At 35.1% G+C, this 10459-nt stretch overlaps 1 protein-coding gene across 1 annotated transcript in view; it reads left to right on the top strand.

Moving 5' to 3' along the window:
- Window positions 1–6634: 6634 nt before the first annotated feature.
- The window catches only part of ANKRD31 (ankyrin repeat domain 31), a 55583-nt gene continuing 51758 nt past the window's right edge, over window positions 6635–10459 (top strand). The window contains exon 1 of the mRNA XM_087927175.1: window positions 6635–7251. Coding sequence (XP_087783301.1) covers window positions 6745–7251 — 507 coding nt within the window. The 5' untranslated portion in view covers window positions 6635–6744. The remainder of the gene's footprint in view (window positions 7252–10459) is intronic.

Below are 10459 nucleotides of genomic sequence, written 5' to 3'. Positions count from 1 at the left end.
TTCAACTTTACTTCTTCCTCTCCACCATTTGGAGGACAACGTTCAATACATACAATGTTAAAGCAAGAACAAGAACAAGTGACTCTGCAGATGATTATGCAAGGAATTCAAAATATTCAACAAGATCAGAGAATATTGAAAAGAGAATAGAGAACATCGAACAAAGAACAGAGAACATTGAACAAAGAACAGGGAAAACCGATGAAAAAGTGAAGAACATCCAACAAATGATGTTGAAGTATGATGAGAGATAACAAAAAATTGAAGAAGAAGATAAACAAAGAGACAAGAAGATTGGAGATATTGATAATAGATTAATGGTGGTTGAACAAGATAAAAGTGGTATGTTGAGATGGGAGATAGATCAGAATTCTATCTTAGATTCCAAAGTGTAGAGGAAGAAAAAGGACAAAACCTAGCTGAGATAATGATAGAAATACTAGCTGAAGCTTTGGAAATAACTCAAGAGAAGATGATGGATGGAATAGATCAGGTTTATAGAGTTTTCACAAGATATGCGATGAGAAATAGCTTACTAAGAGAAGTTCACATTAGATTTACAAAGAAAGCCATTAAAATGCAAATATTGAAAGTGGCAAGAGAGAAAACATTGAAATACAAAGACAAGGAGATTGTGGTCTTGAAACAAATACCCAGAAGAGTGAGAGAGATGAGAACAGAATACCGATTCCTGACTAAAATGCTACTTAAAAAAGAGGTGAATTATAGATGGCTGATTCCAGAAGGTTTAATGTTCACATGGCAAGAACAGAGACATAGAATTGACTCAATTGAGAAAGCGGAATTATTTTATACAGAATTTTTTGGAAGGAAAGAGGAAGAGGCAGAAAAAGAGATCTCACTAATTGAATTCCAAGAGGACTGCCAAATGGCGACTGAAAAAGAAGAAGGCGCAGTAGGTGGAAAGGTGGAAGCCAAAGAACAATGTGAACTAAGATCTACGAGAGCTGCTAAACCTAACTATAAAATATAACCATGGAAGAGAAAAAATTGATTACAATTAATATAAATGGACTTAATTCAGCCGTTAAAAGAAGGAAAACTTTTCATAAATTAGAGAAATTAAAATTTGATATAATTTGTCTACAAAGAAGTACATATTAAAAAACAATATGAACAATTGTTGGTACAGCGAAAATTAGGGAAAATATTTACTTCCTTGACCCAATGTAAGAAAAGAGGAGTGATTTTAAATATTAAAGAGACCACCCCAGCAAAATTGATTTATATCGATGATGATGGAAGAATACTAATGGTGGAAATAATGGACAATAATATGAAAACAGTCCTGATTGCAATTTATGCTCCGAATGACAAACAAGAAGAATTCAAAAAAAATTATATATGAAAATAATTGAACTGGACTATTCTAATATAGCTATGATGGGAGATTTTAATGGAATTGTAGACAATAAATTGGACTATACAGCACAGAAAACAATAAAGCAAAACAGAAAGACTCTCCCTAAATCTTTTTTTAAAATGGTAGATGAAATAAACTTAAAAGATACATGGAGAGAAAGAAATGCTAAAACTAAACAATACACCTTCTACTCAAATAGACACTTATCATGGTCCAGAATAGATATGATATGGATGTCAACAGAATTAATATCTAACATTCAAGAAATAAATATTGAAACAAGTACTTGGGCAGATCACAATCCAATGACAATTAAATGGAAAGGACAAAAAAGAAGATCTAGATCAGGGGTGTCCAACCTTTCACCTTCCCTGGGCCACATTAGAAGATGAAAATTTGGTTTGGGCCGCACGTAAAATAAAATAACAGTAACGATACCTGATCATCCCCCAAAAAACATAGAAAACATAGTTAACATATTAAATTTATTTGGAAATGAAGTTAGTGAGATGTTTTTATTATTAATTATTTATTAAAAATTATTTATTTTTTATCACGTTTTTTTTATCACGGTTTTTTTTATTGCAGTTTATTTTCTGGCCAAATTTTGTGGGGGGCGGGGGGGGAGAAAGCTCGCGCCTACCTCTCCTCCCGCAAATGGCCTGGCTGGATGAGGCAGGACTGGAAGGCAGAAGAGCAGTGGCGACGGCGGCGGGGGCAGAAGCAGCAGCGGCTGCGGGGGCAGAAGCAGCAGCAGCAGCAGGGGCAGAAGTGGCGGCAGCGGTGGGGGCAGAAGCGGCGGTGGGGGCAGAAGCAGCAGCGGCGGCGGGGGCAGAAGCAATGGCGGGGGCAGCGGCGGGGGCAGAAGCAGCAGCAGGGGCAGAAGCGGCAGTGACGGGTGCAGAAGTGGCGGCGGCGGCAACAGTAGGAGGTGGCGCTCTGACGGTGCCCGCCTTTTCTGTTGTTGCTTGGCCTGGCGCTCGCCTCGCCCCGCCTCACACCTGCCTCTTCTCCTCCTCCTCGCTGGCTCTGGCACGAAGGTTGGGGTGGGCACTGGGCCGCATTACGAGGCAACTTGGGCCGCATGCGGCCCGTGGGCCGCGGGTTGGACAAGCCTGATCTAGATGGATGTTAAATAATACTGTTTTAAAGGAAAAAGACTTCTCACAGTGGATGGAGAAAGAATTGGCTTTTTTCTTTAGAGAAAACAAAAATGAAGATACATCAATTCAGAATGTGTGGGATACAATGAAGGCATATGTTAGAGGCTTGATAATAGACTATACAAGGAAAAGGAATACTATGAAAAGGTTAGCCTCTAAGGCCCTAGAGGATGAGCATAAAATACTTGAAAAAGAGCTACAGAAAATGCCACAGAAAAAGGACATCAAGCTAAAAATGGATATAATTAAACACAAAATGGGTCAAATAGAAAAAGAAGAATTAGCACAGAAAATTAGAGGTGCTAAACAGAACTACTTTGAAAACGCAAACAAACCAGGTAGATGGTTAGCATACAAATTGAGAAAGGAGAAAGAATCAAGGAAAATATTGCAATTAATAAATGACCAAGGCCAAGTTTGCCATGGTAGCAAAGAGAAGATCATTCAAGACTTCTATGGGAAATTATATATGCAAGAGAATATTGATGAGGAAAGAGTTAAGCAGTACTTACAGAATGCTAATTTACCTCAGATACCTAAAGAGACTGAAAAAATGTTAGAAAGCAATATAACGATGATGGAGTTAACTGAAGCACTCAAGAAGCAAAATAATGGACTTCATCAACAGTTAATGATTTCTCCAATACATGAACTGTCCTGAACACATGAATGGAACATTGAATGAAGATCATGAACAGTTCCTCAGAACATGGCTTCTCCAGCTTACTCCTTGCTGCCAGAGACTTGACAACGCTTCCTCTCACATATCTGAGCCACATTTGGCTTGAGAGAGGAGGCACTTGAGACCCTCAGTATGGCTTGAAGATGATCATCAGTAAGTCTGGACCTGTACTTGGACTTGTTAAAGTTCAGGGTGGAGAAAAAGCCACGACGAGGAACGGCGGGCGGGACTTCTTTCAGAGGTCCATTCCCCCTGCGGGCCGCACTAATATTATACTTTCATATCATGGTGGGGGCCACAGGATATTGTCCTGCAGGCCGCAATGGGCCCACGGGCCGCGAGTTTGAGACCCCTGCTTTAGAAACAGCATCAAAATTGATAGAAAAGATAGACACATATGGAAAGGTGGCTGGTTTGAAAATAAATAAAGATAAGACAAAGATTTTGACAAAGAATATGCTATTAAGACAAAAGGAAGAACTGGCAGACCTATTGAAAATTCAGGTCACAAATAAGATCAAGTACTTGAGGATATATTTGACAGCAAGATGTAGTACATTAAAAGAGAATAATTATATTAAACTTAAACAGCAGATAGCACTAGGTTTGGTGAAATGGAAAAACTTACAACTGCCACTAATAGGGAGAATTTCCACAATCAAGATGAATATATTACCCAGAATTTTATATTTGTTTCAAACAATTCCAATTAGGCTTGGAAAAGACTACTTTGAAGATTTAAATAAAATTGTGTTGAAATATATATGGCAAGGTAAGAAAGCAAGAATAAAGTTAAAACTTTTGCAAGATGCTAGAATTAGAGGAGGATTTGGTTTGCCTAATTGGGAGTTGTACTACCAAGCTACAAATCTGATGTGGGTTAAGGAATGGATAACACTAAGAAATACTAGATTGTTGACATTAGAAGGACATGATTTGTTGTTGGGGTGGCATGTTTTTTTATGGTACAAAGGAACTAAAACACGGGGGTATTTTAGAAGACATTATATAGGGAGTCTCTATGGTTAAACTGGGAGAAGATTAAAAGACAATGTTATTTGAAAATTCCAGTCTGGTTATCGACTATTGAAGCATTTTCGTATCCTATAATATACAAAAAGGAAGAAACAGATATGGTGAAATATTGAATAAAAAGGGTGAACTTAAATGCTGGGTTGTTGCCCTCCTACGGCCTCCTCCATGTCTCCTCATGTATGGCCTGTCTCCTGGTAGCGCCTCCATGCTCTGGACACTATGTTGACAGACACAGCAAACCTTCTTGCCACAGCTCGCATTGATGTGCCATCCTGGATGAGCTGCACTACCTGAGCCGCTTGTGTGGGTTGTAGACTCCGTCTCATGCTACCACTAGAGTGAAACCACCGCCAGCATTCAAAAATGACCAAACCATCAGCCAGAAAGCATAGGAACTGAGAAGTGGTCTGTGGTCACCACCTGCAGAACCACTCCTTTATTGGGGATGTCTTGCTAACTGCCTATGCTTTCCACCTTTCCATGTGAAATTGATTGTCAATCAGTGTTTTTACCTAAGTGGACAGTTTGATTTCACAGAAGTGTGATTGACTTGGAGTTATATTATGTTGTTTAAGTGTTCCCTTTATTTTTTTGAGCAGTGTATATTGAATCAACTATGCATTATACAGAAAGATTTTTAATATTACATTTGGACTTGGATTTTCTGAGTTAAAGAAACTGATGCATAATTAAAAACCATCTTCACCCTGGATTTGGAATAATTCAGAAAGCAAATGAAATTTTGATTTTTAAAAATAAATATAATGATAAAATCTAAAATAATCTTATTCAGAGAAGTTTAAAGAATTCTTGTTTGTTATTTTTCTAGATTTAGAACATAAAGTGCCCGGAGTTCTCAAGATGTCATATCAAAATTTTGGTGTGTTAATGGTTCTCTGCTTGTAAATAGTTACATTTGTATTGTTCAACTAAAGATTTATAAATTAATACAAATCTTTAGTTGAAGAACAATATTTTACTCAGATCAGGAGCATTCTAAAAGTCATATAATAACCTAGTGCCTAGTAAAATAGAATTTTACTTTTGAAGCAGTGCTTTTATATATTGCTTAAAAATCGTAACACATTGGACCGATCAAGTAATCTATGTGGCCATTAAAATAAAGTCATGTAATTTTCTATAACCCTTCCATTGTTCTTGTTATACTGGACTAGCATAAAATCCTACATCTGACATCATTATCCAAAGTTTGTGCTATAACACAAAATAATAAATATGCCATACCTATGGCTATAATACAAAATATTTACAGAGCTTTCTAAATGAATAATACTATGATTTCAGCATAAAGAACTTTGGAAATATTAATTGGAAATACTCCACAATTAATAGAGTTGCAATTTAAATTATAGCTGTTACTACAACTTTCTAGGCACTGTTACCGAACAACTATTTTAGATCTACAAATAATTTTGGTTCCACAGAGTAAACATGAAAAAAAAGGAAAAGTTCTAGTGAAGCAAATTTTCAAATCCAAAGTATTTGAGATTTTTTACTCGGCTTACTCATACTTAGCAGATTTGAAGTTTTCACTCCCAAGAAATACATTGCACAACAAAATTCATCCTCCCTTCCCTTGAATTCCAAAGGTAAAGTATTTTTTTTAATGTACAAGGCAGCGATTTTATGTTATCATTCTAGAAGGCATTGAAAAAGGAGTAAGGCTCTTTACAAATATTCACTGCTGCCACATACCAGGCTTATTAAAAGTTAAAAGAAGTTGCCAATGATATTTCAACTATACATTATATGGCTTCATCTACTCTTTTGGTTTGTTGATCTTTTTTTTTTAATCACAAAATATCCATCAAAATGCTAGACTCAAAAATTGTTCTGCTAAAATGTACAGTAAAACAAATAGGATTTTCGAGGTTTATCTATTTAAAAATACCCAGATATTTATTCCAAAATTTTTAGTACTTGTTCCCTATTTTCCCCCCAGAACTTCAGCATAGATCAATATAATAAAGGGGAATTAGCTGCTGTGCCCTGTTTGGAATTATTATATATTTAAATTAATTAAAATATTGATATTACAGAACTAGTTGCACTTATCAAGCTGGCTTACTATAGTTCATCGCTATATAAATAATTATGCTAAGAATGAAATGATTATTTTTGTATATATGGCCGATGAAATCTTAGATAATCTTCCATAATTTATCAGAAAAGTCAATTAAAGATAATAATAGAAACTATTGGAAATTTTAGGTCATTGTGTTATGGCAGCATAAAACGTTTTGTAAAAAAAGCATCCTTAATTACTATTAGATTAACTTGTATTGAGAAATATAAATGTGTTCAAATGGTTGTAATAAAATGATAAAATGCCAAAAAATATAATTAAATTTATACTAAAGAGTATCTTTATAGAAATAATGTGAGTTCTTCTTTATTGTAACCAAGACATTTTAATTTTATTTTTGGGTGATTCTCTAGAAGAAACTCTTCCCTCAAATATGAATGCAGTAAAGTCATTCTCAAATGATGTGCCAAAATACCCAGAAACATCAGTGGCTTTCCAAAGTGTTGGAATGATTGGTGGCAAGAGTGATGCAGCAGATAACGATCTAATTCATGAAGCAATAGCATCTAATGAGACTATAAATAGTGTGTCAGCTAAAATGTTTGTAATAAAACCACTTGATGAATTTGAAACCAACCAAATACCTGACATGTTAGAGTATCAGAATGATGATTTTTCTATAGATACATCTGTAAATGAGGAGAATAATACTTTGCCAGAAGAACTTTTCACAGCTCTAAACACCTTGACAGAATCTGTAGTTGCAGTAGAAGGCAGAACTGGATCAAGCACAACAGTGAAGCAACTAACACCCGAACAGGCACGTGATGATGCCACAGAAATAATAAAAACTGATTTGAAATCTCAGTGTTATTTGCAATGCCATGAAGAACCAAAAACTGTAATGATAGCCAAGATGTCATGCACTTCAGGCGAACAGGTATGTACACACATGCATACATATAGTATATAGAGAGAGAGTGTGTGTGAGTGAGTGTTATTAGGAAACATTTTCATCTTATGTTCACAAGTTTATATTCTTACATCAGCAGTGTATATTTTATATCTTGTTATCTCGGAGTACTGGCTAAAAATTATTTTTCCAGAACCTTCCTTGGGCTTTGCCAAAATGTTTCCTGGGGATTGGGAATTTAGTCTGCATCTTCTCTCATAAACTGAAGGACTGAGAGGAGGACTGAGAGAGGAGGACTGAGAGAAGGGAAATGCATAAGCAATATGTTAAATTGACCTGTCAGAATCATTCATTTAAATTAAGTGTGCTAAAGTTATTCTATATGCCCTGGTTCCTTTTTATTAATTTGGCCACACACTTGGAAAAATTGCAGTTTACCTCTTTAAGTCGCTCCTGCTGCTTTTACTCCTGAAGAGCTTCCCTATACAGTATGAGATCCCAGGGATCATATGCTGTATCACCCGTACTTCACTCTATTTCAAGTACTCACTCATACCTCCCTATCTGTCTTGGCTCTATGGCAATTACCTGCAGCTTCCCCCACAACACATACACACCATCTTCCTTACCTGGGACTTTCGCCTCTTCCCACTTAATGATTTGCACAGTCCTGAGATTACAATACCTGTCAGGATTGCTGTCACTGAGGAATTCATTCATATGATCCATCATTTACAAATACATCACTTAGCAATGGCAATCCCAATCACAAATGCCATCATAATCTGAGGACCACCTATACTTAAAACTTGGTACAGTTATGTTTTTAAAATCTGCTTATGCATGCGCAATTGAAATTAAGTTTGAAATAAAAATGTTGTAACGAGACTTTTCCATTGTATTAATTGATATTGATATCATATTTTCCCCAAAAACTTTGATCTGAAGTCTCATGAATAAAGTAGCATAAGAGTGCTGGTAGTCCCCAAGTTAACAACCACAATTGAACCCAGAATTTATGTTGCTAAATGAAATGTTTGTGCCATTTTCCTTGCCATAGTTAAGTTAATCATTACATTTGTTAAGTTAGTAGCATAGTTGTTAAGTGAATCTGGTTTCCTCATTGACTTTGCTTGTCAGAAGGTTGCAAAAGGTGATCACATGATCTCAGGACACAGCAACCATTATGAATATGAATATAAATATGAACCCATCGGAATTTTGAACATGTGACCAAGGTGATACTGCAGCGGTTGTAAGTGTGAAAAACAGTCTTAAGTCACTTTTTTCAGTGCTGTTATGAATGGTCACTAAATGAACTATTGTAAATTGAGGATTACCCATATGGTGAATTCTACTGTATATCCCTTTTTTCCCCAAACCTAGAATATAGTTGGAATTGAAGAGGCTTTCTTTGTAAGTCTAACATTGTTCCATGTTGAGAAGCTGATCATTAGTTACGTATTCTTAAAACAAAACAAAGCAACTCCAAACTTTATGTTTGTAACAGGAACATAGGGGCAAGTCCGGTTTAACAACTTTTTCCTTCATCTGTCAGCAGGAAATTTAATGAAGAAGAGGAAAACCTCACTGCTATTATATACACTATAATGTCATGGCTAACATATCTTCTTTAAAAATACTTGAAAAATAGTACAGAAAATGCAAAAAAAAACCTAGTGATTGCAAATTTGTTTTGCCTAATTTCTCAGATTCAATTCCTGATATCTCTGGGTAAAGAATATCATATAAAGAAAGACTATCTTTGAAAATATGTAAAGATGCAGGCTGCTTTGAGTTGAACTCAGCTCCTTATGACTTAATGAACAATGCATTTTTCTGGGAAACACTACAAAAATAATTATTAGCTTCAGATATGAATTTTGTCTCTTCAATTTGGTACTGGGTCCAAATATTCTTTGGTAGACTCTAATGCAGTAAAATATTATTTAATATCAATCTAGTTTAGTTCCTGTACCCAAATAGGATTCATTGAGTGCTCCCAACTGCTGAGGCATTCAGAACATGTACAGCATTCATAGCAGACAGTTCAAGTCTGTTAAATAATTTTTAATGCATGTATGTGTTCAGTGTTTATTAAAAGAATATTTGATTTTCTAAAGAATCTCAATGATCAATGAATAATTTATTAGGACGGGCTCACTTTATAATCAGAAATTTGATTTTAATCGCTTCGTTTAAGTATAATTTGTATAACTAATATCAGCAGAACTTCAGAGACAAATATGGCCTTTGGAAAGAAAGGAAGCATAATTTATGGATTATGACCAAATCTGATTTTCAGGGTATGCAATTATTTGAGTAGGCCTCATACAACAAGACTGAATATGTCAGTGAAATATCAATAAAGATAACTGGATATTTTAACAATAACTATTACATCCCCATATGTATTTAATTATTTTATACTCTCTGCCAATAGATATTCAGCATTTGGGCATCTAGTCTTCATCTTTGTTTTGATTTACCCACCCTTGAGAATCTCTTGTTTTGTTACATATATTTCAAGCCTGCTAATTTTGTGTTTCATATGGATTTGGATACATAAAAGAGGAGATATACTATATTAAGTTATACAGTATAAGTTAACCTAGCTCCTTCTTAGAGAGTTTATATTTGTTAAAAACAAAATCCTAAAAATGTGAACATAAACTGAGAAAATCCTTTGTTCTTGAAACTTATATTTTAGGTTATTACCCAAACCTCTTTCTAATTTAAGTGAAGAGATCTCAAATTTAGCATGACACCCAATAAAAACCATAATCTACTTTGCCTTAAAAAAGGTACAAGGTGGATCAGAATTGCAATATCAGGTTTCAATTCAATTGTATAGAATGTGAAGGATGTGTGTTTGTGTTTTATTTGTATAGTTATAATGTAGACTGAAGATGACAATGACAATAAAGTAAGCTAAACTAAACTAAAATTACATATATTAAAGTTTCTTTTTAATCATTGACACATTTTGGAGTTTTGTTTTTATATTTTCCAATCCAACTGAATTTTGGAAAGAAATTATGCAAAGGGCATAACTTTATCTCTCTGTTACCAGGATAACACTGAAAACTGAACATGATGGGAACAAATTTTCTATCTGGGGAGAAGCTGTTAAAAAAAAATCAAGTTTGAAAATGGCCCAGATCAGCCTGGGTGCTGTGGAGAAAATTTCAGAAAAATAAATCCCCAGTGCTTCCCTAAGGGAGAGACAATTTTC

The sequence above is a fragment of the Pseudonaja textilis genome, chromosome 2 (assembly GCF_049901715.1).
Source record: "Pseudonaja textilis isolate UNSWEBS1 chromosome 2, rPseTex1.2, whole genome shotgun sequence".
NCBI lineage: Eukaryota > Metazoa > Chordata > Lepidosauria > Squamata > Elapidae > Pseudonaja > Pseudonaja textilis.
This window is presented reverse-complemented; position numbering and strand designations above follow the sequence as displayed.